General features: G+C 47.8%; 1 protein-coding gene across 8 annotated transcripts in view; it reads left to right on the forward strand.

Annotated features, from left to right (window-relative positions):
• The window catches only part of ACACA (acetyl-CoA carboxylase alpha), a 101,074-nt gene that overhangs the window by 42,677 nt on the left and 31,168 nt on the right, over nucleotides 1-27,229 (forward strand). For 4 of the 8 annotated variants that reach the window (XM_074556951.1, XM_074556949.1, XM_074556946.1 and 1 more), the window contains 15 exons: nucleotides 1,146-1,289; nucleotides 2,381-2,477; nucleotides 3,860-3,967; nucleotides 6,331-6,387; nucleotides 6,687-6,731; nucleotides 9,343-9,384; nucleotides 9,746-9,961; nucleotides 10,676-10,831; nucleotides 12,845-13,048; nucleotides 15,423-15,578; nucleotides 16,764-16,910; nucleotides 24,065-24,334; nucleotides 25,165-25,262; nucleotides 25,743-25,863; nucleotides 26,319-26,429. In XM_074556951.1, the coding sequence (XP_074413052.1) occupies nucleotides 1,146-1,289; nucleotides 2,381-2,477; nucleotides 3,860-3,967; nucleotides 6,331-6,387; nucleotides 6,687-6,731; nucleotides 9,343-9,384; nucleotides 9,746-9,961; nucleotides 10,676-10,831; nucleotides 12,845-13,048; nucleotides 15,423-15,578; nucleotides 16,764-16,910; nucleotides 24,065-24,334; nucleotides 25,165-25,262; nucleotides 25,743-25,863; nucleotides 26,319-26,429 (1,972 nt within the window). Of the gene's footprint in view, nucleotides 1-1,145; nucleotides 1,290-2,380; nucleotides 2,478-3,859; nucleotides 3,968-6,330; nucleotides 6,388-6,686; nucleotides 6,732-9,342; nucleotides 9,385-9,745; nucleotides 9,962-10,675; nucleotides 10,832-12,844; nucleotides 13,049-14,535; nucleotides 14,805-15,422; nucleotides 15,579-16,763; nucleotides 16,911-24,064; nucleotides 24,335-25,164; nucleotides 25,263-25,742; nucleotides 25,864-26,318; nucleotides 26,430-27,229 lie in introns of those variants that run through there. The other 4 variants (XM_074556947.1, XM_074556948.1, XM_074556952.1 and 1 more) reach the window with 3 other exon arrangements.

Raw genomic sequence — 27,229 nt, forward strand, 5'->3', positions numbered from 1 at the left:
AGGGAGTCTGAATTAATTCTGTAGTACAGCTCAGAAATTGGTGATAATTACTGCAGAGGAGGCAGAGCCCAAGTGTGGTCACCAGAGGAAAGTCCAATCTCATTGTGGGAGAAGCTTCTTCTGCCAGTCTTGGCCATGGCACTGTGAATCTTTAAAAACAACCACAAAAATCACAGAATTGTTGAGGTTGGGAAAGACCCTCAAGACCATGGAGTCCAAGCTGTGCCTGATCCCCACCTTGTCACCCAGCACTGAGTGCCACATCCAGCTGTTTGTTGAACAGAAAGAGTGGGAATGAGAGTGCAAGACTCAGTAAAGAACTTTGGACAAGTCACTGTACCATGCTGCATTTGAAAATTATAGTAGGATCAGAAAAATCATGGAATCAATAAGTTAATACAGCCTTTGTGAAAATGTACTGAATCCTTCAAGTGTCAAATCTCAGAATTGCTGCTGCTTGAGTCATGTTCCACCTGTAAAGCAAAACATAAAGACAGGAGGGAAGTTCAGTCAGAATTCTCCTGTCATCTTGAGAAATAGCTGTTTTAAGGGGTTATAGCATTATTTGCTGACTCTGGGTGTTCCTGTCATTGAGACAGCATCCAGGGAGGGTGGCACCAGAGGCGTGGCAGGGCTCTGGGCAGGCTGAGCAGCCCAGCAGGGATTGCCCAGCTGTCACAGACATCTTTTATGAAAAATCCTTTCCTTAAGATTTTTCCTCCTGAGAAGCCAAGAGGCCTCAGGAACAAAATGTAAAATTCATTATCTGCTGCTGTAGAATGCAACAAGTAGATCTTTGATTGGCCCATGTTGGTTGTTTCTAATTAATGGCCAATCACAGCCCAGCTGGCTCGGACAGAGAGCTGGGCCACAAACCTTTATCATTCCTTCTTATTCTATTCTTAACTAACCCTCTGAAGAAACCCTTTCTTCTACTCTTTTAGCATAGTTTTAACATAACATATATCATAAAATAATAAATCAAGCCTTGTGAAACATGGAGTCAGATGCTCATCTCTTCCCTCATCCTCAGACCCCTGTGAACACCACCACACAACCCAGCCACGCTGCAGAGCGCTGCCCAAACCTGCTGCCCTGCTGTCCCCTGCCCCTGCTGACTGTGCCCTTGCTGCCTTGCCCCTTAGGATGTCCTTCTCCTCCAACCTCAACCACTATGGGATGGCTCACGTGGCCAGTGTCAGCGACGTGCTGCTGGACAACTCCTTCACGCCGCCGTGCCAGCGCATGGGCGGCATGGTCTCCTTCCGCACCTTCGAGGACTTTGTCAGGTGGGTGCCACCCTGGGCCTGCTCCTGTGCCCACCGCCCCCCCTGGGCCCTGGCAGAGCTGGGGAAAGGCCCTGCCAGGCCTGCAGTCAGGGTTAGGTGGTCCTTGATGCCAGCAGGGGCTATTTACAGATCACAAACGGGACAGGACTGCTGGGAACGTGCCTTGAGCTGTTTGATGTTCAGCATCAGTCTCATTACGTGGTTGTGACAGTGGGAAGATGCCAGCAGCTCACATCCCAGGCAGCAGACCAACAACTTAATGTTACAACTCACTTTATAAGTTTCTTAACCAATCACACAAAGCAAAAGCACATTGACAGTATTTATATCTGTATAGTATATATTCTATATTGACAGTAGTTCTATCCAATCACCATAAGCACACGTACCTTTGGTTAAACAGTGCTTATTTCCAATACAATACCTGTTTGTAAACCTTAAAACACAACACACAGAGCTCCATTATTAAACTTTAACCTTCCTAATATCCTGCTAGAGAAACTTTTCTGTAGCTTAGAGAGCTATTCAGACAAGCATTAATACACAGACCATTGTTCTATTTGTCTTTGCCTTTCTACAGTTTCAATATTTTTTTGCTGACCTATCTCATGGCTGCTGCTTAGCTCCAATCACAGTTCAGCTGTATCTAAGGCCTGCCTTTTGCAGCTTTCCCAAACCCCTCTGATTCTGTAGATTCCCACAGTCCTGGGGGTGTTTCCCTGCTTGGATCCCTGCGTGTGGCCCAGGCTGCAGGAGGAGCAATTTGCACACAGAGGGATCAGCACCCCGGGTTCTGCTGGTTGGGAACGTGCTGGTGCCTCCTGACGCTCTGTGGATGTGGAAGGGGGACAGATCTTTGTGCTCCCAACCTTTTGGGACAGAAAGGTTGGAAGCACAGCAGAGCCCTCAGCCTGCACCCAGGAGGTTCAGAGCAGTGTTGGCCAGTGCAGACTCTGGTTTGAGGAATTGCCTCCTGATCTTTGAGCCCAGCAGGGAGGGAGCCCTGTCCTGGCAGGGCTGGAGGGGCCAGTGCAGGGCTCTGTGTGTGCTGCAGGGCTGTGCTGCTCACTGCTCCTTCCTCTGTGTCCCAGGATCTTTGATGAAGTAATGGGATGCTTCTGCGACTCTCCCCCGCAGAGCCCCACGTTCCCCGAGGCCGGCCACGCTTCCCTCTATGATGAGGACAAGGTAGGGGTTTGTTTGTTTTTCTGGAAGGTTCTCTGGGGCTGGATGCTCCTCCCTGGCTGAGTGCTGGCAGCAGGAGCTGGGAGCTGTGTGTATTTATGGCTGTGATTTGCCTGCCTGTTCCACAGCAGGTGACTCGGCGTGGGCGGCCGCTCCCGGCTCTGCTCTGCAGCTCAGCTCTTGCTCCCCATGTAAATTTACTTTATGGCTTTCAGCATCAGCACAATTCCTGGGTCCACAGCACCATAACAGAGTTTAAACCCACCATTAAGTCTCCAGACCCTCTCTGTGCACCAGGATGTTGAACTGCATCTTCAGCTGTCTTTGTCCTCCGTCTGACTTGCTGTGTTTCCTGTCTTACACCCTTCCCAGTCCCCTTAAATCCTGACTCTTCCCTCTGCTCTGCCTCTTGGAGCTGTTTTTGGGAGGAAGAGCTGAGTGGAGCCGCTCAGTTTGTGCAGAGATGTGGAGAACAGGTGCAGAGGAGGCAGGTGGTCCCTAATCCATAGGGATGGAAGTCCAGTTTCCCTTAGAGACACAGGACCTGCTCCACAAGAGTGGGAAGCTCTGCTGGAACACAGCCTGTGTCCAGAACAGGGCTTTGTTTTCCTCTGCTCCATTGATCCTGATGTGTGGAAGCACTGTAGCCTTTTCCAGAGCATTACTGTCAACCTTAATGTCCTCAGATCCCTCTCTCTGCATCCCTCACCTCACCGAGGTAATTTCCTGTCCAGTCTCAGTTTTTCCCAGTTAATCACAAGCTCCTGGAGGCTGAATCTGTAATTCCTTGGAGCTCAAATGGAATTGATGTTTCCACATAATTTCGTGTTGTTGTAGATATGGAAACTCACACTGTTCTGCCCCTACACTTTGATTAATTTAATTACTTTCCTTGATGCCAAAGTCCTCTAGTGTCCTTGTGCTGCATCTGGTAAAGAGAGGCCCTGACCCTGTGCCCTGTCTCATCCTTGAATTCTCCCAAGGAGGCTCCTGTTTGATGTTTGCAGGCATTGACTTGTGTGAAATTGCAGATTTCTGAGGTGTTTGGCCAAGGATATCCCCCGGAGAGTTCCCTGGTGCTCTGCTGAGGTCCTTTCCCCCAGAGCACCTCTGTTGCTGGGTTTAGGGAGCCTGCTCTGGGGTGCTCACTGTTAATTCCTGCTCCAAGGGGATCTGGGAGGTGCTCACTGTTAATTCCTGCTCCATGGGGATCTCAGAGATGCTCAGTGTTAATTCCTGCTCCAAGGGGATCCAGGAGGTGCTCACTGTTAATCCCTGCTCCATGGGGATCTCAGGGATGCTCAGTGTTAATTCCTGCCCCATGGGGATCTCAGAGATGCTCAGTGTTAATTCCTGCCCCATGGGGATGTCCCCTGTCCTTGCAGAGTGCCCGGGAGGAGCCCATCCACATCCTCAACGTGGCCATCAAAACCGACGGCGACGTGGACGACGACGGCCTGGCTGCCATGTTCAGGGAGTTCACCCAGAGCAAGGTGAGCCCCTCTGCCCCTCTGGGGTGTGCAGGACAGCTTGGGGAAGCTCTGACTCTGTGCTCCCTGAGTTTGGGCTGGTGTGGTTTGGTTTCAAAGCAAACACGCTGCAGTTTCATCCTTAATTTATCCCCCCTGGAGCCTTCCCATTGCTTTGGGTGCAGCTGCACCTTCCTGAAGGCATCAGGTCATTGTTGCTCCTTCTAATCTGTCAGGTCAGGACTCCTTCCCTTTAGTTTTTGATGGGATGAAAGATTTGGAAGGTTTTAAACACATCAGGTCAATCTTCAGTAACTGTCTCCACACGCTCTGAAAAAATGTGTTCTGTCCCTTTCCCTGGTGATAGAGTTGTTGTGTGAGCAACAGAACCATGTAAAATGACATTAAAATGTCCTGTATTTGTGTGTTACCATAGTCCTAATGCAGTTAAAGTTTATTGCCCTTGTTAGGCTGCTGGAGCAGCCACTTTACACAACGTTCCTGGCATGAGGAGGAATTCTTTGGCATGTTCTGTTGCTCCTTTCCTAGTGTGGGATGCACCCAAATGTCAGTGCTGGGACACCTGGGTTGGGAGCAGCCTCCTTGTGTCCACCCTGGGCTCTGCTTGCACCTGCTTTTGTGTGGTGGGAAGAATTCCAGTGGTTTGTGGGGCTGAAAATCCCACCAGGAGCTGGGATCCTGGAGCTGCACTGGTTTGGGAAAGCTCATTGTATTTCCAGCTTCCCATTGTGGAATATGGGAGCACACCCTGCAGAAATCAGGGGTTCCAAAATGGGGCTGGCATCCACATGCCTTCAGCAGCCTCCTGTCTCTTTAAACAAGGAAAACAATCAAATCCAAGAATTAAAACTAGTTCTGCTTTTCATCTGCTTGATCATGCTCCAGGCGTTTTATGGGAGGGGATAAAAGGAAAGAAATAAAATATATTACCAAAAAAAAAATCCAAAACCACATTAAACTATCAAATAGGTTGATCCAAATTGTCCAAATAATCTTGCAGTCCCAGCATGTTGTGTGTGGTTTTTTTAATAGAAATTAGGATCATATACTTGTAAATGACTTGTGGAGGAGATTGAGGCAGTCAGTGGAAATGGAGTTTCTCCAGGTGCTGATGGCTAATCGCTCTCTAATAGCTGTGGCCTTGCTGGGAGACCCACATTATTACCATGTAATCAGAATCCTGTTGCTCTGCTGTTATTGTCTGCCACTTGTGGAATTTTAAAAGCAATAACAATTTTTGCTTTTTAAATCATGGCATTATTAAAGTTATTTTCTTCCTCTTGCCATGAATATAGTCACTGCTGCTCATTTCCAAAGGGCTTAACCTTAGTAAAACATCACAGTCTGTGCAGAGAGGGGCTGCTTTGCTCCTGCTTGAGCTGGGCTGTTGTTCCTTCTTTTAAATTGGAAGAGGGAGGAGGAAGGAGAAAAGTTTGAAAAAGTTCAAAAGGCAATCCAGGATATTTCCTGCACATTTAAAAGGCAATCCAGGATATTTCCTGCATGGTTCAAAAGGCAATCCAGGATATTTCCTGTACAATTCAAAAGGCAATCCAGGATATTTCCTGCACGTTCAAAAGGCAATGCAGGATATTTCCTGCATGGTTCAAAAGGCAATCCAGGATATTTCCTGTACATTCAAAAGGCAATCCAGGACATTTCCTGTACAATTCAAAAGGCAATGCAGGATATTTCCTGCACGGTTCAAAAGGCAATCAAGGATATTTCCTGTACAATTCAAAAGGCAATCCAGGATATTTCCTGCACAATTCAAAAGGCAATCCAGGACATTTCCTGCACGGTTCAAAAGGCAATCCAGGATATTTCCTGTACATTCAAAAAGCAATCCAGGATATTTCCTGTACATTCAAAAGGCAATCCAGGATATTTCCTGTACATTCAAAAAGCAATCCAGGATATTTCCTGCACGGTTCAAAGGGCAACCCAGGATGTTTCCTGTACATTCAAAAGGCAATGCAGGATATTTCCTGTACATTAAAAGGCAATCCAGGATATTTCCTCCATGTTTCAAAAGGCAATCCAGGATATTTCCTGCACATTCAAAAGGCAATCCAGGATATTTCCTGCATGGTTCAAAAGGCAATCCAGGATATTTCCTGCACTAATCAAAAGGCAATCCAGGATATTTCCTGCACGGTTTGGGGGTGGCTCTGCTGCATCCCTGCTCAGGGGAAGGGATTTGGGTGTTTGTGCTGCCAAAGGAGCAGCAGGTGGGAAATCCTCCCTCCACGTGAGCAGGGACCCAGAAGGATCTGCAGAGATTTTCCACTTCACAGAGGGTTCCAGCCTGTTTTAATTGTTCTTTTTCTGCTCTCCAATCACTGTTTGCACCCTTGTTTTTGCAGAAATCAGTCCTGATTGAGCATGGCATTCGGAGGCTGACGTTCCTTGTGGCACAAAAGGTATTTCCACATCTCTCCCAATGCTCACACCTCCCTGCTTTCTGCATTGGCATCTGACATGTTTTCCCCCAAATTTAATGCTGTATTTATTGTATTTAGTTCTCTCTTCACTGTTTTTATCCTCTAAAACTCGAGATGGTTTTCATGAATTCGCTTAAGAGAATTAATTTACAATTGTACGCAATCTTGACGCCTCTTGTATTCTTGAATTAATTAATTTTTGATTTTAATCCTAATTGCTAGCTGTCTTCTGCTTTGTTTTTTTTTTTCTTCCTATGTGTGTATGTTTCGTTTGTAAGGACTTCAGGAAACAGGTCAACTATGAGGTGGACCAGAGATTCCATGTAAGTACAAAGGGCCTGGAGCAGGGTGGCATTGCTGCTGCGAGGCCAGGGGACACCCAGGGGGCTCTGGCCTTCTCATTTGGACCTCAGGCAGGCAATTCATGCCCAATCCTGCCAAAGTGAAGAGCTGAGGTATTTATGTATTGAAGTATTTATAGCATTTATTTGGAAATCTGGCTGCAAACCCAGGCTGTGCCCGTGCATTGAGAGTGTCCCTGGTTACCTGGCTGAGCTCAGGGAGCCACTCTGACAGAGATTTCCTTGTGTTCCAGTGGTTCTTGTGTTCCCTTTCTGTTCCAAAGTGCAATTATCAGTGAAACCTTTGTATTTCCTATGTAGTGTGGTGATTTCTTTTGGTTTCTTACTGATTTTAAAACAACTTCGGTCACTGGAGGGACTTGTTAAATTTTCCAGAATGGTTTTGTGGTGTGGGAAATGTTTGGTGCTCTTACTGCTGGGAATTCCTTCTTTCCCCAGGGCCTGGGCATCAGTGGGGTCTGGTTTAGGTGGCAGTGTAAGGCATAAACCAGATTTTTATCTCTTGGGTATCTACTTTTCAATTCTGGAAGTTGTCAGGAGCCTTTGAAGTGCAAGAAAGTCCCCCTGTGCTCAACACAGCTGGTCTGGGAAGGTTTGTGAAGGGAAAACTGGTTTATAAATCAGCAGAAATAGTGCTTGAACCTGTCACCATGTGGGAATTGCTGCTCACTGTGCAGGCACAGAGGTGTCAGTCAGCAGCTTAGGAAACTGGGTTTTGTGGAGAGTGTTTTGGGACATTTAGCAAGAAAATCTGGGCTTTAGGTGTGAAAAAGGAAGTTTGGAGAATGGAATGGGCGCTGAAAAATGGGAGTTGCTGAGTAAGTGCTGTGGGATGTGCCAGAGGTCAGAAAGGAGGCACAGAATAGAGAGAACCATCCCAAGCTCTGCCTGCACCCTCAGTGTGGGCTCACCTGCTCTGTCCGTCTGTCCCTGTCTGCTGTCCCTCATTACTGGACCAACCATTAACTTAGCCAGGCCTGGGCTCGGGTTTGTTTTTGTTTTAATTACAGTCTATATAATTAGTTCCCAGCATGTTGAGGTAATAGAGAGTTGCTCCAGCAAGCTTCCAATTTCCTCATCTCATTAGGTTTTTAACGTGATTATTAGTATAATAATCAACTCTGATGATATCTGGTGCAGCTCCTCGCATTCTGCAGTTTGCAGGGTGTCTTGATTGGCTAATTTAGGCAAATTATTTTGATTGTCTTGATGATGGTTGGTTGATTAGAACACAGCAGGGGTATAATTCTTCTGCCTAGGAAATGGAGCACTCTTTTGGATTTTGGTAGCAGGGCACTGAGGATTTTTGTGTGTGTGCACATCTAATTATGATATTTGCCCAGCACACCAGTGAGGTGCCCTGGAAGCAATTCCATTAGTGGTGGAATGAGCCTGGAGATGGTGGGAGAAGCTGGCAGCATGCAGGGGGGGACAGGTAGGAGGGATGGGGAGAAGTCAGGAAATGTGGAAGAGGTTTTCTCTTCGATGAAACTCACAGACAATTGATGTATTGAGTGAGCCTGGATTTTTAGGCAGCATTTCTTGTACCACTGCTTATTTTGGAAGGGTTTCCAGGCAAACACAAGTTGTTTGGGGGCTGTTTCACCTGGGAGGGAAGGAAGATGACTGACTGGAATAATCCTTTTAGCCTTAAAATCTGTGCTAAAATCAGTGGTGGCTGGTGCAGTGTCACTGCTTGTCTCACTCCCTCCAGCTGGGGCTGTTCATCTTTCATGGATAACAGAATGGGAGCCAGAGATTCAGAGGCTCCAGGTCAGATTCCTGGTTTTTGCTTAGTGAGCCAGTCCTGGTGAGCTGTGTGTGCCCCTCAGGTCACCCTGAGCAGCAGAGCTCCCACGTGGGGCAAGCACTGACCAAAGGCCTGCCCAGTAAAACTCCAATTCCAGAGGAGGGGATGGATCTGCCTGGGTGGAGCTGGAGGCCCAGGATGCTGTCCAGGCTTCCTCTCTTCATCTCAGATTTGTACCATATTGCAAAAAACTCTCAAGGCTCTGCCAGGGTTTTATCTGTGCAACAGAAAACCAGAGAAACTCAGTGGTAGATGGGGGATTTCTGTAATTTTTTGCGTCTCCATACAGGAGAATAAAGTGATTTGATTGCAAGTCCCAGTTTTCCTTGGGAAGAGAGTATTTCTGGCAGTAATGGTATGGAGAGAGCTGTAGAATAAGATCATTGTTGTGTGTGCATCTGCATCCATAACAGAGTGTTCATATCACTCCAGACATTTCCACTGGAATTTTAATCATAGCAGATCTAGAAAAAGTTTCCCTCTACTGTCTGGACACTTCTTTGTTATTGTTAATAACTGACAATAATAATCTAAAGCCAATCAATTAGCCTCTTCTGCATTAGTGAGGGCAGGTTTGAGCTGCCTCTGCTGTCCTGAAGGTGATTTGGTTTTCCACCCCCTTTGTGATGTTGGGAAGTGGCTGGGAACAGTTTGTGTCACCTGCTGTGCTGTGCTGCTGCCCCAGGAGTGGCCTGGGAGCACTCTGGGCACATCAGTGCTTGCTTTGGGGGCACTAACACTGCTCTTTTCATTTTCAAACAGAGGGAGTTCCCCAAGTTCTTCACCTTCCGTGCCCGGGATAAGGTGAGTTGGATATTCTTAATTTGTCTCCAAGTGTTGGCTTGGAGTTGCATGCAGTGATTCACTGCTCAGAATCAGGACAAAACCTTCTGGTTTCTGTGGAAAAGAATCAGGACAAAACCTTCTGGTTTCTGTGGAAAAGAAGGTTTTTTGAGGAGGGTGGGCTTGAGAACTTGCTGCCCTGCAATTTGTGTTATTCAACAATTTCACAGCTCCCAGTGAGATGGAAGAGTCTGGGTTGGATTTGTTTCAAATTTTAGAGTTTGAGTTAAATATGAAATTTCATAAGGGATGTTGTGGGGTTCTTCCCTGAGTGTTCCACCTCTCCAATGCCCTCTTTCCCCCCTGTGCTGTGTCCCTGCAGTTTGAGGAGGACAGGATCTACCGGCACCTGGAGCCTGCCCTGGCCTTCCAGCTGGAGCTGAACCGCATGAGGAACTTCGACCTGACGGCCATCCCCTGTGCCAACCACAAGATGCACCTCTACCTGGGGGCTGCCAAGGTGGAGGTGGGCACAGAGGTCACAGACTACAGGTTCTTCGTCAGGGCCATCATAAGGCACTCGGACCTGGTCACCAAGGTGGGTTTGTGCCCGTGCAAGGCTGTGGGTAAAGGCAGGGTCGCCCTGGGGAGCTGCAGGAGCCAAACCTGACCATTGCCTGTGTGGAGGGCTGGGGTGGTGCCCTCTCCTTGCTGGTGCTGCTCTCAGAACCAGCCCTTTGGTATTCCTGGGGAACCTCCAGGGAGGTTTTTCAGGGCCCAAGATGAGAGTTATAAATCCTTAGATCTTGAGGCAACACTGGCTTGCCCTGTGTGGTTTCAGATTCACTGTGAGCTAAAGGAGGGCACAAGGCAGCCAGGGGTGGGATCCAGGCAGTGGGAGCACTGGCTCTGTGCTGGGGATGGATCTGCTCCAGGGCTGCACGTGGGGATTTGTCCTCTCCATCCCACCCTCCTGCAGCTCTCCAAACTGTGGAGAATTCCTCTCCATCCCACCTTCCTGCAGCTCTCCAAACTGTGGAGAATTCCTCTCCATCCCACCTTCCTGCACTTCTCCAGACTGTGGAGAATTCCTCTCCATTTTCCTCTCCATCCCACCCTCCTGCACTTCTCCAAACTGTGGAGAATTCCTCTCCATTTTCCTCTCCATCCCACCCTCCTGCATCTCTCCAAACTGTGGAGAATTCCTCTCCATTTTCCCCTCCATGCCACCCTCCCGCAGCTCTCCAAACCTTGCTTTCTGGGGCAGTGATTTGTGAGCCAGAACTCAGTGTTTTGTTGGCACTCCTGGCAGGAAGCCTCCTTTGAGTACCTGCAGAACGAGGGTGAGCGTTTGCTGCTGGAGGCCATGGACGAGCTGGAGGTGGCCTTCAACAACACCAACGTGCGCACGGACTGCAACCACATCTTCCTCAACTTCGTGCCCACCGTCATCATGGACCCCTCCAAGGTGGGACCTCCTGCCCAGCTTGTCCTTCCAGGGCTTCACTTGTCACAACTAAAATGTTTTCTGTTCATAGAATCATGGAGTGGTTTGGGTGGAAGGGACCTTAAAGCTCATCCTGTTCCAACCCTGCACTTCCACTGTCCCAAGCCCCATCCAACCTTTTGGATGAACCTTTCCTTGAACACTTCCAGCCTTTGCCAGGTCCTCCCCACCCTCATAATCAGGAATTCCTTCCCAATATCCCTCCCATCCCTGCCCTCAGGCACTTTAAAGCCGTTTTGTTGTGCAACTCAGCTCCTCTGTGTAAACTGAGGGACAATTATTGGAAATATGTTTTGTGTTTGAAACCAAACCCATTTTTTCATTGTGTGTTTGAGGTAAACAGTTTTAATAAGGAAGCAGGTCTTCTGTTTGTTGCAAAAGTTGAGATTCCATCCAAATAAAACATGAGATAAATTAGGAGCTTAAAAAGAATCTGTAAATTCGGCTACAAAAGTGCCTCATTTTCAGTCCCTGGTGCAAAACCACAGAGATGAACGTTATAAATAAATGAACGTTAAGCTTTGTAGATGCACAAATGAAAGTGTTCAGGCATAAAGGAGGTTTGTGGCTAGCAGAACCACCACAAAGCAAGTCCCAAACCCAGGCTGAACTTAGCTGGAAATCAGCATTCAGTTCATGGGTACCCAAAGATGAGAGCTGACCTTTCCTGAGGAGAACAGCCGAAAGTTATAAAGATGAATTTGGTATCAAAATAACTCTCTCTTGCTTGCTGACTTTTAAATCATGATTAAAAATTGGTGGTTTAAATCCCTTTTGGATGAGCCTTTCCTGGTGCATCCAGAGCTGTTGGTTCCCAGGAAGTTCAGAAGAAGCTGAAATATTCACCCCTGGGAGTTGGGCTGCCCTCAGATACAAACCATGACTTTTCCTTGAGCTGCTGTGCAAAACAGACTTTTTTTGGAAAAATGCTTAACCCAGCCTATAAATTGCCTTCTTTTAATATGTGCTTTGCCCACAGTGGTATTTTATAAAGTTTAATAGAAGAGCAGAAGGCCCAGCTCCAAGTGGTAATTGCTTTGTTGATTTAAAGCTCCGTGCAGGCAGTGAAATGTGATTATTGTGCATACAAGGGCTACAAAACTGCTTGCCAAGGATTTGGCTTCCCTGGATTCTGTAGCTCCCAGGTGTGAGTGGTGCCTCTGCAGGGGAGGCAGGGGGTCTCTGTGCTAGGATGGGGTGGGCTGGTTGGGCTTGATGATTACCAAGGTCTTTTCCAACTTAACGTTAATGTGATTCTGTGTGCCATGAGGAAACAGGGATGTGAATCCAGCACTGTCCCACTACATCAGTCCCCAGGTGGAGTTCCTGCCTGTCTCAAGGCTTAGGATGAGGAGGGACAGGTCACCAAGGTGCTGTCACTGCACTGGGCACACTGTGCTGATGTGTGGGGCTTCTTCACCACCTTGGAGCGGTGGGATGGAGGGGACACAGAGCAGTGATGGATCCAGGAAGAATCCCAGAATGGTTTGGGTTGGAAGGGATCTTAGAGCCCCTGGTCCAGGCAGGGCCACCTCCCAGCCCTGCTGAGGAAGTCTGAGAGCCCTGCTGAGGAAGGCTTTTCCCCCTGTGCAGATTGAGGAGTCGGTGCACTCCATGGTGAGGCACTCCATGGTGATGCGCTACAGGAGCCACCTCCAGGAAGAATCCCAGAATGGTTTGGGTTGGAGGGGACCTTAGGGCCCATGTCACCGCACCCTGGCCCAGTCAGGGCCATCTCCCAGCCCTGCTGAGGAAGGTTTTTCCCCCTTTCCCCCATGCAGATAGAGGAGTCGGTGCGCTCCATGGTGATGCGCTACGGCAGCCGCCTGTGGAAGAATCCCAGAATGGTTTGGGTTGGAAGGGATCTTAGAGCCCCTGGCCAAGGCAGGAACACCTCCCAGCCCTGCTGAGGAAGCCTCAGAGCCCTGCTGAGGAAGGTTTTTCCCCCTTTTTCCCCCTTTTTCCCCCATGCAGATCGAGGAGTCGGTGCGCTCCATGGTGATGCGCTACGGCAGCCGCCTGTGGAAGCTGCGGGTGCTGCAGGCCGAGCTGAAGATCAACATCCGCCTGACGCCCACGGGCAAGGCCATCCCCATCCGCCTCTTCCTCACCAACGAGTCGGGCTACTACCTGGACATCAGCCTCTACAAGGAGGTGACAGACTCCAGGACGGGCCAGGTGCGTCCCTGAGGATGCAGGGCTGGGTGGGACCGTCGGGAAGGGGATGTGCTCCTTCCTCTGTGGGCTGTGGTGTTTCCAGGGAATCATGGAATGGTTTGGGTTGGGAAGCACCCTGGAGCTCATCCCATTCCAGCCCCCTGCCCTGGGCATGGATGCTGGAGTCCTGGGTGCTGGGAATTTTAAACTTTCTGTGCTGAAGAGCACAAGAAAATGGAGGCAATGCAGTGATGAAGTGTCACATCCTCACACGGACACCTTCCACTAGACCAGGTTGCTTCAAGCCCCATAATACATTTTAATTTAACACAAAATTGCCGTTCAGCTTAGCCAAAGGAAGGAGAATGGAAAGATAAACTTGCAGCAGCAATGTGAAAGTGTGAGCAATTAAATCAGTCAGGATTTCTGGTTGTTTTGTGCCCTCAGTCATTTGGGCAGCTGTTTTCCCCAACAGTTTTCCTCAGAGTGCTCAAAAAAATACTAGAAGAGGAATCGCTGCTGATGCTCATCCTGTAGGTTGTAATAAAAAATATTATTAATTATACATTTATCTGAGCAGATAGAAGAAAATCTGTGAATGTGTCCTTTAAATTCTAAATATATAAGGGATGACCTGGGTAGGAAGATGTAAAATTATGGAAGGTGCTTTTATATAATTTTTCTGAAGTGTAATGGGCTCTTTTGGAATGGTTGTGGCTGTTGTGGCATTTCTGTTTTCCGTGGTGTGGGAACAGTGTGGTTAACTGCAATACCTACATATGCTAAAATCCATGGAGCATGGGATGCATGGAAAATATTTAAATAGAGAAATGTTTACATCTCCCTCTGTAATCATCTCTCTGCCAGGCAGGAGAAGCAGCAGAATAAATCACTTGGGCGCTGTGAATGTAGCACACAAAGTGCTGAGTCACCTTTCTCCCCCTTTTTCCATTTAATTTTTCCAGTGCTGGCCGTGGAGTCCATCCAGCTCTGAGATCCCAGAGCAGATAGTGTCAGTGTGTTTTACCTCATTCCTGCCTTTGAGGGGAGATGAGGAAAGAAAAGAACATTTTAATAATCTCCAACAGCTCAGCTTAACCCTTGAGTTGGGTCAGTCACTTGTGAAGGTCACAAGTGAACTCTGAACTGATGAGCTTTGTTATTTAAAGCCTGGGGAATGGGCTCCTGTGGGTGTGTGAGGCTTTAGCTGCTTTCCAGTATTAAATTTGATTAGTTTTCCAGAATATTAACCAGAATATTAATGCTAACATTTTAGTAAAAAATATACTGATATTTTTTAGGAAGCTTCCCCCTCATGATGGAGGTTTATAGGCCGAGTTCAGATCTGGGGATTTTTTTCCTATGTTTTCAGAGGGTTCTTTTAAACTTAGAGAAATCTTTCAAAAAAAAAATCAGCTATTACTGATGTGCTGGGTACTTTCATGACTTCTGAAGAATGGGAGGATGGCTTCATGGTGACAGAATGACCCTGATCTCTTGTTTCTCAGTAGTGATAAGTGGTGGTGCTCAGCAGACTTCTCCAGTTCCCTTCAGAGCTGCTGTGGAGCTTCCCAGAGATTTAAGGAGAATTTCCAAGTGCAGATCCTGGCAGATCCCAAGACAGGCATTGCCACAAACACTCATTACCCTGAACAAATGCTTCTCCCATTAAAGAAGCTGCCTCCCAAATCAATGTTTGTGCAGCCTGAAGAGAGCATAAACTGCTGGTTTTATCTAAAAATAAAAATAGGCTTTACTGAATTTTGTGTAACTCTTCAATTAATTCCTCTTCAATTAGCCAAATTCTGTGAAACACATCCTGATCATGTCCCCTCTACCAGGTGTGTCCCTGTTAAACAGGATTTGGGTTGTTTAAGGTGTTTTTATCCCATTTTTATCTCCTCCTGTTTCTCCCTTGGAAAGCTTCCCCTCCAAGTCCTGCCTGCCCAGAATATATAGTGCTGTGCAGCACAGCAGTTGATAATTCATGGTGCTACTCTGGGAAAATCTTTTAGACTTAGAATATCAAAACTTCAAGCCCCATGACATATGCAAGTGCTGACCCGGCCGGCGGGCGCAGCCGCGGATCCCCGTCCGTAAATAACGGAGCTCTCCTGGCTGCTGCCAGCATGCCTGGGCACAGACAGGGCACTGGGAGCTGCTCTCAGGGCCCAGTTGGTGCTGGGGATGTGGCTCTGTGTGCTCCTCGGGGATGGGCAGTGAGTGTGGGACGGTGCAGTGACGGTCCTGAGGTGTCCCCAAAGGGCAGCAGTGGGTGATGGAGCCTGGCTGTGCCAGCCTTGCAGAGGGCAGGGACGAGGCTGGAGCAGCCTGGGGGGTTTGCTGAGGGCTGGGTCAGCTCAGTGCTCAGAACCACCCCTGGTTTGTCCTGCAGATCATGTTCCAGGCGTATGGAGACAAGCAGGGGCCGCTCCACGGGATGCTGATCAACACTCCCTACGTGACCAAGGACCTGCTGCAGTCCAAGAGGTTCCAGGCTCAGACCTTGGGGACATCCTACGTCTATGACATTCCTGAGATGTTCAGGCAGGTGAGTGTTCCTTGGGCTCTCCTTGTTGCTCCTGTCTTTGCCATGCTGATTGTTGGGGGAGCCTGGAGCAGCTGCCAGTGGTCCCCAGGGATTATCAGCTATGGGTTGAATCTACTTTGAATGAAATTAGGATAAACTGGAGTTTCATCAATGGGTCAAACAGTGAAACATAAACCATCTCCCCTCTCTTGTTGCTGTTTGTTCTCCCACCTTGTCATCTGCCCTTCCTAGGAGGCATTTCTGATTTGCTGCTTCTATCCCAAACCACCTCATTCACATTTCACTTTGGGTGAAACTGTTTGACAATTCAAATCCCAGAGCAGGTGCTGTCCCTGGAGTACTGTCAGTCACACTGGCAGGAGAGGGATATTTCAGAGTGCCCTGAGTTGGGAACAGCCCCAAATTCTGCTGGGAATACCACACTGGAGTAGATTGAAATATAAATATTAACATAGATATTTATGTTATATACAATATAATGTTATATTTATGTTATATATTATGTTTTATATATATATTATGTAGATATGTATGTTATATACAATATAACGTTATATTTACAATATATTTACAACAATATAACAAGATATATGATATAATGTAAATATAACTTGCATTGTATATTGTATAATGTAAATATTTATAGTTATTCATTTATATATTTATTTACATATTTATTTATATTCTATTAGTTATATCTATATTATATTTATACTATGTAATATAACTATGTTTATATTATACTATTATGTAACAATATTCTTATATTAATATAATATTATTATGGTTATAATACTATTAATGTAAATATTAGGTAGATTTGAAATATAAATATTGACGTAGATATGTATATTATATACAATATAATGTTACATTTATGATATATATGATATAATGTCAATATAACTTGTGTTATATACAATGTAATATAAATATTTATATTTAAATTATTATATTTATATATAATGTAAATATATATTATTAATTATATCTATATTATATTCATATTATGTAATATAACTATATTTATATTATTATACTATTATATAACAATATTATTATATTAATATAATATTGTTATATTTATAATAACGTTAATGTAAATATTAAGTAAATTGAAATATCACTATTGAATACAAATATTTGTGGGTGGCATTGCTAACAACGGTTTCTCCTTGCCCCCAGTCTCTGATCAAGCTGTGGAACTCCATGAACGAGCACGCCGTCCTGCCGCCCGCCCCGCTGCCCTCGGACATCCTGACCTACACGGAGCTGGTGCTGGATGACCAGGGCCAGCTGGTGCACATGAACAGGCTGCCAGGAGGAAACGAGGCAAGTGCCCCTTCCCTGCCTGCTGCTGCTGCCTCCCTGCCCCTCAGGACCCTGTGCTTTGGGCTGGGCCTGGCCATTGTAATGAGAATTTACCAGCCGGGCACAGAATCTATCCCTTCAGCCTCTCACAGATGGAATCTCACTCTTGAAAATGAGATTTTTGTTTCATTAAAAATTAATGCCTTCCCTACAATGGGTATTTTAACTTCCCTAGTAAATGATGGTTCCATTTCAAACCTGTGCCTATGCTGGGCTTCCTTCATAATTAAAAAAATGCTCATTCAGCTGTTCCAGGTAACTGGGGTTTGTGTTTGAGCAAAATGTGTTTTACAAGACTAAATAGAAATATTTTCATTTGCTGAGAAAAACCCTAACCACAGAAAAATCTGTTTTATGCTTCCATTTCCATCCTCCCCACACAGTTGGTATCAAGGTGTGTGGAACCTCCCACTCTGGAGCAGGATTTACTCAAGGGTTACAACGAGCTGATGCTGAGGGTCACTCCTGGAGCTCGAGCAGGAGGAGACTTTGCTGTCATGGTTGGGTTTTGCTGGGTGCAAAAAAATTGCAGCTTTGGAATGACTGCTGAGTAAATAGAACCACTAGAAGATGTGGTGGTTATTTTTGTGGGAATTAGTTAAGTGAATGTTCTAAAGGAATTTAAATTTAAACAGCTCTAAGTGATGGTATCATTTTTTTTTTCTTGGTGTCGTTGAACTGTATTTTCCTAAAAGCACAGCTTAAGGTTTGCAAAGGCTCTGTTAAACCCATCAGGGTAGGGATGCAAGGAAACAGAGGTTTTCCTCACCATTTCCTGCATGCATCTTGTCAGGGGGGAAGGTTTGGGACAGGACTTTTGCAAATTACCCCGATGGTGTCCGTGGGGTCGCTGCGGCCTTGTCTTCTGCTGGACTGGAGCAGAAGTGTTTGAACTGCTCTGATTAAAGCTGGAATGAGCTGTTCCCTGCTCCCAGGGCAGGCTGGGGCTGCTGGGGAGCCCTGTGCCATCATCTTTCTCTCCTTCCCTGCTCTCATTCAGCGCTGGAGTGGATGGTGGCTGGGGAAATAGCAAAGTCCCTCAGGGACGTCGCTCTGTTCTTGCTGAAATTACAAGCACAGAGCTGCCTGGGCATGAGCATGTAGTGTTTACTCTGCCAGTATGAATACAAATAGTCTTATTATAAGAGATTCTGTACCCAAAGACCACCAAAAAAAAAAAATTAGGAGATTTTTTTTAACCCTTGGTTGTGCTCGGCCTGTGAAGAAATCACATGGCTGTTGTGGTGTGTGGGATGTTGGTATTTAAATTAATCTGATCTGATGTGATCTATCAAATGTCTTCTTGCCCAGAGGGGTTGTAGAGGTTGTGGGCTCCCCATCCCTGGCAGTGTCCCAGGCCAGGCTGGATGGGCTTGGAGCAGCCTGGGGCAGTGGAAGGGTGTCCCTGCCATGGCAAGGGTGGCACTGGGTGGGCACTGAGGTCCCTCCAGCTCTGAGTCTGTGCCCCAGAGATCCAGAGCTGGTCCCAGTGAGCTGGCTGACAGGTGAAATAGGAACTCCTCAGGGAAATTTGAGGTTTTTGTTATTGTTTTTCATTCTTGCCAGCAAAAGGTGCTGATTCTCTGAATTCAAACTCGTTGGAGAGATTGCCCATTGTGTTTTCTAGTAAAGAGGAGAGGTCTGCTGGGAATTGCTGTCTGTGGTAAAGGTTGTTGTTGTTGGGTACATCCAGGTTCCTGCTCTGCTTGTTTTGGATCAGAGGCTCAGAGCCATTCCCCCATTGCAGAGGGAGCCTGGCACTGGGGGATCAGGGCTTGGCCTTCCTGACAGGTGCATTTCCTCCGTGTCAAAAGGGGTCAAGACACCCCTGCTGTTACAGCATTCAGCTGAGCTGAGTGCCCTGAGAGTCTGAGCTGATGGGAGGAGTTGAGAAAGCAGCAGAAAATCAGGAGATTTGTGGGCAGCCAGAGCTGCAGTCCCTGCTCTGACAGGGCAGGGCAGGAGCTCCAGCCTGGGCTCTCCCTGTCCTCACAGAGCTGCCCAGCAGCATTTGGGGCAATAATCTGTCTGTGTTTCAGGACAATCCTGAGGTCTCAGGGCTTCTCCCAATCCCAGAGGTTTTCCTGGTAGCTCAGGACCACTCCCCTCGCCCACCACCCCGTTGCAGTAATTAGCTCTTTGCTGTGGTCTCAACAAAGAGGCCAGGGAATTACTGGACTGTGAAAATACAAGTTGCTCTTTATTCCTAGGCTGCTCTGGCTGCTCCAGAGCAGAGGGTCCCAATCCTTGTGCTGCTGCCCGTGGGGCACAGCACCATCACTGCAGGGCCTTTTCCATCCCCTGACCATCCAGAGGACACCTCTTCTTCCCCTTTGTCACAGACTCCCAGATTGGTTTGGGTTGGAAGGACCTTAAACCTCATCCTGTTCCACCCCTGTCATGAGGCTGTGCTGAAATGGGGAATTCTCTGAAAGGGCTGGGAATTGGTGAGCACAGAGCAGTTCAGGAGTGTCTCCACCACTGTGTAAATCACCGTGCTGGAGACAAGACCTGGAGCACAGTGCCACCCCCCCCAAAGCCCAGGGCTTTGTTCCCCAGATTAGCATATTAGCACAAATCTCAGTGTGAAAAGGTAATTCCCTCAGCCCCTTGCAGCACTCAATATATTCCTTGTCAGTCCTGAGCCAGCCATTGGGATGCTTTTCTATAGCACTTTATGTATTTTGACTACAATTTCCCCTGATCCTCTGGCACCAGGAAAGCACCAGCTGCTGATAAGAGCCAACTAATCTTCAAGGACAAGGAGAAAGTGATGTAAGGAGGGCCTGCAGCAACACCCCACATCCCCCTTCATCCCTCTGCTGCCTGTGCCCATGGAAAATGTCATTTTCCCCACTGGCACTAGATGTCACAGTTTTTCCTCCTCAGCAGCACGAGGATCAGAAATAATCCACAATCACCGCTGCTGGCTGGAGCTTTGGCTGCTGCACCTTCCCTGGCTAGCTGGGGAGGTTTGGCCAGGGGAAATTCGGGATGGCAGAGGGCTCCTGGAACGCTGCTCTGGCGGCTTCCTGCATTGCCAGAGGCAGGAAGGTGTAGCTAATGCATTTTATACAAGCACAGCTTCATCGCTGAGCTGCATGTTCTGCTTTGTCACCCCCTGTTCCTGCATTTTACGGCAGGCACAGGGAATTAAAACAGCAGCCAGAGCTGCACATTTCTTGGAGGGTTTTCAAATCCCCAAATCCTTCCAGGAGCAGGGATGGGAGAGGTGGCACAGTTTTATTCTCTGTGCTCATATGGATGTTTGAACAGGTGTATGTGGCTCACATGGATACAGGAATGTTCTTGCCCACAGGGAAGCTCCTGATGAAGGCTGTGTGTTGCTCTCTGTCATGTGTCTTTACCCATCTGTAACCTCAGGAGGCATTTCCCCATGGAAAGGGTGGCACTTGAAGGGTGGTTTGGAGTCCCCATCCCTGGAGGTGTCCAAGGAATGACTGGATGTGGCACTCTGGTCTGGGTGACGAGGTGGGGATGGGTCACAGGTTGGACTCGATGATCTTGGAGCTCTTTTCCACACCTGGGTGGTTCTGGGGCTCTGTGACACCTTTCCCTGAGCTCTTGGTGTCACGCTGGAGCTGTTCCCTGCCATTGCTCAGATCGTGCCAGCGTGCTTGGCTGGGCTGCCACCACCACGCTTGGATTGCTGAGGGACACCTTTTCCAGAGCCAAGAAGGAATCCTGGCTTTTGGCACTCCACCCTTGTCAAGGCACGGAGCTGGAATGCCTCTGGCAAGCCGTGTGCACTCTGCCCTTTTCCTGGGAGCTGCTTCATGCTCCGGATAAAAATGCAAAAGCTCTGCACCGTGTAAGTGCAGAGAGTCACTCTTTTAGATCTGAACTTCCAGGCAGCAGATTCAAATGTTGAAATGCCAAAATTGCTGCATCTGCACCAAGTAAATACCCACATTCAGCTTTCCAGATTTGGATGTGAATGGATGAAATGAAGCCTGGCCTTCAGTCCCCAGGCTCAGCACCATCCTGTAGTGAGGGAAGTAGAATAAACCAGCACTGATCTCTTCTCTCTGGTGCCCAGTGATGGGACCTGAGGGAGCAGCTGGAGCTGTGCCAGGGGAAGTTTTAGGTCGGATATCAGGAAAAGGTTTTTCTCCCAGAGGATGGTGGAGCACTGAACAAGCTCCCCAGGGAGTGGTCAAGGCTGCCAGAGCTCCAGGAATGTTTGGACAACACTCTTGGGGATGCACAGGGTGGAATTGTCAGGGTGTCTGTGCAGCGCTGTGAGTTAGACTGGATGATCCCTTCCAGCTCAGGATATTCCATGATTCTGCTGGCTGTGCTTCTGCAGGAATTACAGAACCTGCCAGAGAGAGGCTGCAAAGCTCCCTGTCCCCAGCTGCCAGTGGCATTGGCTCCCTCTGCTCGGAGGGAGCCTGGGATCGGCTCCTTCCCGCTCCCCTCGGAGCCTGCTGTCAACAGCTCTGCCTGCCACCAGCAGTCAATTTGGAACTGCATCAGTGTGTGTATTACTGTTCCCATCGATAGTGCAATTAATGTTGAAGTCAATTTTGGTGTTAATTTTAGGCCATGATTAGTGTTGACACTGGGTGTCAAACGAGCGGCGTTTACGAGCGCCGGGGAAGTGCCGTTCGTTAGCGCGCCCGTTTTACTGGCTCTTAATGCTTCCATTAAGGCCAGGATGGAGTGGGAGAAGGTGTGTGTAAAATTATACATCTGAAACTTGGGTGTCATCTCCGTGTGTCTGCGGGGCTGGGGCCGTTCAGGGAGCAAATGACAGCTGAGCACTGAATCCTAATCACAGTTTGGAGCATCAGAAATAATGATCACTTCTGATCGGGGCTTGTGAATAATTCATCCCCTTTGATTTTCACGTGCTGCCCACTGATACTTTTCAAACCGAATGTGTTCCTACAGGAGAATAATGGTCCCACTTCTTATGGAAATACCAGGGCACAAATCATTTTGCCAACATAAAAACAGTTAAATAAGACGGTTCCTGCTTTTATTTTTCCTCTGCCTCTTCCTCACTCCTGGCTGTGCTGGGAATGGAGCCGTGGCAGGAGCAGCACTTCCAAACTGTGCTGCCTCTTCAAAAGAGCCTGTTCCAAAGCCAGGGCTGCTCACCATCACCTACCATTGCCTGCCAGTGCTCTTAGGTGATTAGCTCAGCCTGGCTAATTAACCTGGGAACTCTCCAATTTTTGGAGTGCTGCCGTTAACTTAAAAATCTCGTTATTCCTTTTTTTTTTTTCTGGAATGGAAAGTCATTCTCTACTACCCATAAATCTCAACTGAATCTAGCAAATTCATAGCAAAAAAAATCCTTAGTTGTGCAGATCCCTGTGGCTTTTATTACAGGATAAATGGCACAAAACATGTGATGAATTGGGGAGGCAAAAGACACCCAAGTTAATAGTGGTGCACTTTTAATTTTATTTTTTTTCCTAAACTGTATAGGGTTATTCCATATTTGTCAGCTGTAAACTGTTTTCAGGAGTTTGTGCCCTGGCTAGGTTGTTTCTGTTCTACTGGTGAGCACTGGCCAAAGGGACTTTACTGGTGTAGGGGACCCACGACCTTGGGTTAGGAAACTATTCCAACACCTCTGTTACAATCTGAATTTTCTAAATAACAAATGCCTTAAATTGGCCTGTTTCCTATGCTGTCAAAAATCATCAAGCTGCTGAAAGTGAGGAAAATGCCTTACATCCTGGTGGGTGGGATGGAGTGTGGGACCAGCCCTGGGGACTCCCTGGTCCATCACTGGTCCCTCAGCCCTGGCTGTAAGGAAACAGCTGTCAGGGATTTCTGCTCCCTTCTTTGGAGCTGCTGCAGCATCTCTCTGTTCCAAACCCTGCAGTTGGATGCTGAGGTGGAACTGTAAGTCTGCAAATGTTCAGAGGCAAAAAGATTATTCTGTTCTGACTTGTCAGAGTAGGAGTGGAGGAATCCAAGGAGAAGGTGAACTGAAACACTCTGTTAACTTGCAATCTCAGCTCTTGGAAGGGGAGGTGTAAGGAAGGATCTGCCAGTAGCTGGCTGTAATATTTTTGGATTGCTGCCTGCTTTACTTCCAATGACCCTTTGATTAATTCCTCTGCCTCTTTATTTTTTTTAATGAGCCTATTATGGCATATCTTATTGCAGATGCTGATTGGATCTGGGCTGTGTATTGTGCCATTTGGATGTGGATTAAATGGCACAGATCTATCTGCTGCCTCTCCCCCTCCCGCTTTAGTTCATCATGCTCAGAATTCCGAGGCTCCACAATGAGAGCCTCAGCCCTGCTGATTGCAGAGGATGTGCAATCGGCTTGAGGAATGTGTACTCAGGGCTTATGATCCTTGGGCAAGCGGGGACTGGGTGATGCATGTGGCTTTCAAGGGACGCTGCTGCTCCCATCTGTTAATGGCACTCGGAGCCCCGAGCGCTGCCTGAGGGATGGGGCAGTCAGGGAGGGAGGGATGCTGCTGATCCTGCAGGAGATGGGGCAGGCAGGGATCTGAGGGATGGGGCAGGCAGGGATCTGAGGGATTCTGCTGATCCTCCAGGAGATGGGCCAGCAGAGATCAGTGATTTTTTGGGAAAGAAAGATGTGCAGTAAAATGTTGCTTAGCCAGGCGGGTTTGGGATGGAGCTGCTGTGAAACTGGGGAAGGGAGAAGGGAAGAGAGGAAGGAATGAAGGGATATCTGAGATAGCAATGAAATAAAGAGGGGGTTAGAATGAGGGTTGGGTGAGGGGGATGAGGGTGTGGGGTGATACCTGGGAATGCTGAGCAGCAGCACATCCCAGCTCACCCTGGGAGCACAGGGAATGCACAGCTCCCTGTGAGGGGGACGTGTTGGATAAACCTGTGACAAACCCCTGAAAGGGGAGAGGGAGCACCAGTGTGAGTGTCCTGGTGGGGTGAGAGCAGTGCAGAACGTGCTCCAAGGAGTGTGGGAAGGATCAAGTGCCTCCAGCTGTCCTGTGCACTGGCAGAGCCCATCAGAGCTGCTGTGTTCCCCAGGAAAACACGCCAAGTCCAAGAGAATTCCTGTGTGACTCTTTTCTCTCACACCTTGAGGACACAGCATTTATTTAGTGCCGTTCTCTTCTCCTGGCCTGCAGATCGGCATGGTGGCCTGGAAGATGACCCTGAAGACCCCCGAGTACCCTGAGGGCCGGGATATCATTGTCATAGGCAACGACATCACGTACAAGATCGGCTCCTTCGGGCCCCAGGAGGACGTGCTGTTCCTCAGGGCCTCGGAGCTGGCGCGGGCCCAGGGCATCCCCCGCATCTACGTGGCTGCCAACAGCGGGGCCAGGATCGGGCTGGCCGAGGAGATCCGGCACATGTTCCATGTGGCCTGGGAGGACCCTGACAACCCCTACAAGGTGAGGGAAACACAGGGAGGCTTGTTTTGATAGCACCTTGTTGTATTTGCTCCCCAGGCAGAGGAAGGAATGATGAATTTGATTCCATGTTCTTAGAAGTTCGGTTAATTTATTATTTTACAATATGGTATTATACTATACTAAACTATACTAAAGAATACAGAAAGAATGCTTACAGAAGGTTAAAAAGATAATAATGAAAACTCGTGGCTCTTTCCAGAGCTTCAACACAGTTTGACTGTGATTGGCTAATAAGTTAAAACGATTCACATGAAGCTAATGGAAGAATCTCCGAACAAATTCCAACACAGCAAAACACAGGAGAAGCAGTGAGATAATATTGTTTTCCTTTTTCTCTGAGGCTTCTCAGCTTCCCAGGAAAAGAATCCTAAGCAAAAAGATTTTTCCAGAAAATGTAACTGTCACAGCACCTCTTCTAGCAGAGGTGAGGGTAAAGATTCCAGAGTTTCATGTCCAAGGTTCTCCTCAGTATTGGATGTGGAACACTGGAAATGCCCAGTGCTAAGCTGGATGAAAGTGGGAGCAACCTGGTCTTTTCTAACCCAAACCATTCCATAACAGGATTTTACCATCTCCCAAACAGCAGGTTGACATGTAGAAGGAGTTAGTGCTAAATACTGCACCATTCCCAGCCAAATATTGCACCATTCCCAGCTTTCACTGGCCTCAGCTGCATCTCCAACGTAGAGAGGATATTCTTATCACTCTGTGGAATTTAATTCTGTGAAAGTTTGTTTCTGGAGGGGGTTGCAGGGGATGACAAGGGGCTACAGGTGGGACTGGGATGAATGAGCTGTTTTTCCCTGCAGGGATACAAATACCTGTACCTGACTCCTCAAGACTACAAGAAAGTCAGTGCCCTGAACTCTGTTCACTGCGAGCACGTGGAGGAAAATGGAGAGTCCAGGTAGGAATGGAAAGCTTTCTGTTCATCCTTGGGGCATGCAGGGCATGTCCTTGTCCTCCCAGAGCTGGGGCATTCCCTAGGGTAGGGGATGGAGCATGGGAGAAGGAAGTGAAGAAAAGGTGAGAGACTTGTAATCCTTGTTTTTTTCATCTTTCCCTTTGTCTGCATTCCCTTCCTTTTGTAATTCCCTTTCCCTTCCTTAATTTTCCTGTTAATCAGCCTGCTCCTCATGCCCCGTGGGAATGACAGGACACTTTCCCCAGGCCTCCCTCTCCCCTGGCCTTTCCCCTTGCAGTGCTGCTCCTGTGGGAAGGTTCCATGGTGCTGCAGGACGGGCCCTGCACAGCCCCTGCCCGGGCTTCATGCACATTTCCCCTTGGAGCCTTAATGATATTTAGTCACTTTCCATTTTCTTTGTAGCAAACTGATTCAGCAAATCACTGGACCCTGTGGCTCAGGGGCTGTGTGTGTCTCCCTCAGGTACAAGATAACGGATATTATCGGCAAGGAGGACGGGCTTGGAGTAGAGAACCTCAGAGCATCTGGCATGATTGCTGGAGAATCATCTTTAGCCTATGATAGTGTTATCACCATCAGCTTGGTAATCCCCCACTGCTTTCTATTCTTCAAATGTATTGTCTGTTTCAGCTAAAAATCCTGTGATGATATCCCAAGCATCCATCTGGGATCAGCCTTCTGGCTGATGGAAATGGGCTCCTGTAGGCTTTGAGCAATGCTCCTGGCACCAGTGCAGGGCTGGGTCCCCTCCACACTCAATTTAAAACACTTCAGGCATTTGGCCTCGCATTTGCTCAGTCTGAAAATTGCTGCTTGTCTTTTTTTTTTTTTTTAATAAAATACATTTATGTTCAGATGCTGTGCTTTACAAAGCAACGGATTCTGGAATTTTCCAGCGAGACTAGATTTCATGGCCTTGTACTACAAACACACCTAGTTTTATCTTAGTGTTTGAATCAATAGGTTGTGGCTGTGTGGAGAGACAGAAATCAATGCCGTTGCTTTTTCCTTTTTTTCCCTTTTTCCCTTTTTCCCCAGGTGACGTGTCGGGCGATCGGGATCGGGGCCTACATCGTGCGGCTGGGCCAGAGAACCATCCAGGTGGAGAACTCCCACATCATCCTCACAGGCTGTGGGGCCCTCAACAAGGTGAGTCCCTGCATTTCAGCCCTCAGAGCCCTCGGGGGGCTCATGGAGTCTGGCATGGTGTGGGCTCAAGGAGGAGAGCAGCTCTCAGAGCCCTCAGGGTGCTCATGGAGTCTGGCATGGTGTGGGCTCAAGGAGGAGAGCAGCTCTCCACAGAGGTTGTGTGTGGCTGTGTTCGCAGAGGTCTGAGGATGAGGGAAGAGACGGAGGTCTGACTCCATGTTTTTTTTAGAAGGCTTGATTTATTATTTTATGATATATATTACATTGAAACTATACTAAAAGAATAGAAGAAAGGATTTAATCTCAGAAGGCTGGCTAAGCTAAGAATAGAATCAGAAAGAATGATAACAAAGCCAGCTGCCTCAGACACTCTGTCCAAGCCAGCAGGGCTGTGATTGATTGGCCATTAATTACAAACATCCAACATGGGCCAATCCCAGATGCACCTGTTGCATTCCAGAGCAGCAGATAATCATTGTTTACATTTTGTTCCTGAGGCCTCTCAGCTTCTCAGGAGGAAAAAGTCCTAAAGAAAGGATTTTCCATAAAAGATGTCTGCGACAGTTGTGGGCATGGATTGAATCCCAGGCAGGGCCTTCTCCCACCCTCTGAGGGCTGTGAGGGGAGACAGGGCTGGTCCTGGTGTCTGGAAGTTCCTGCTCCAAAATACACGACCCAGAGTTGCCTGCATCCCAGCCAGCCCCCACATTGTGTTAGTTATGGGGAGCACTGAACCTCAGGAGCTTGGATACTGTTTTTCCAGTCTGGGAGTGAGATCTCCCGCTGGAAACCTCAGCTGT

Source organism: Zonotrichia albicollis, chromosome 22 (assembly GCF_047830755.1).
Source record: "Zonotrichia albicollis isolate bZonAlb1 chromosome 22, bZonAlb1.hap1, whole genome shotgun sequence".
NCBI classification, from domain to species: Eukaryota; Metazoa; Chordata; class Aves; order Passeriformes; family Passerellidae; genus Zonotrichia; species Zonotrichia albicollis.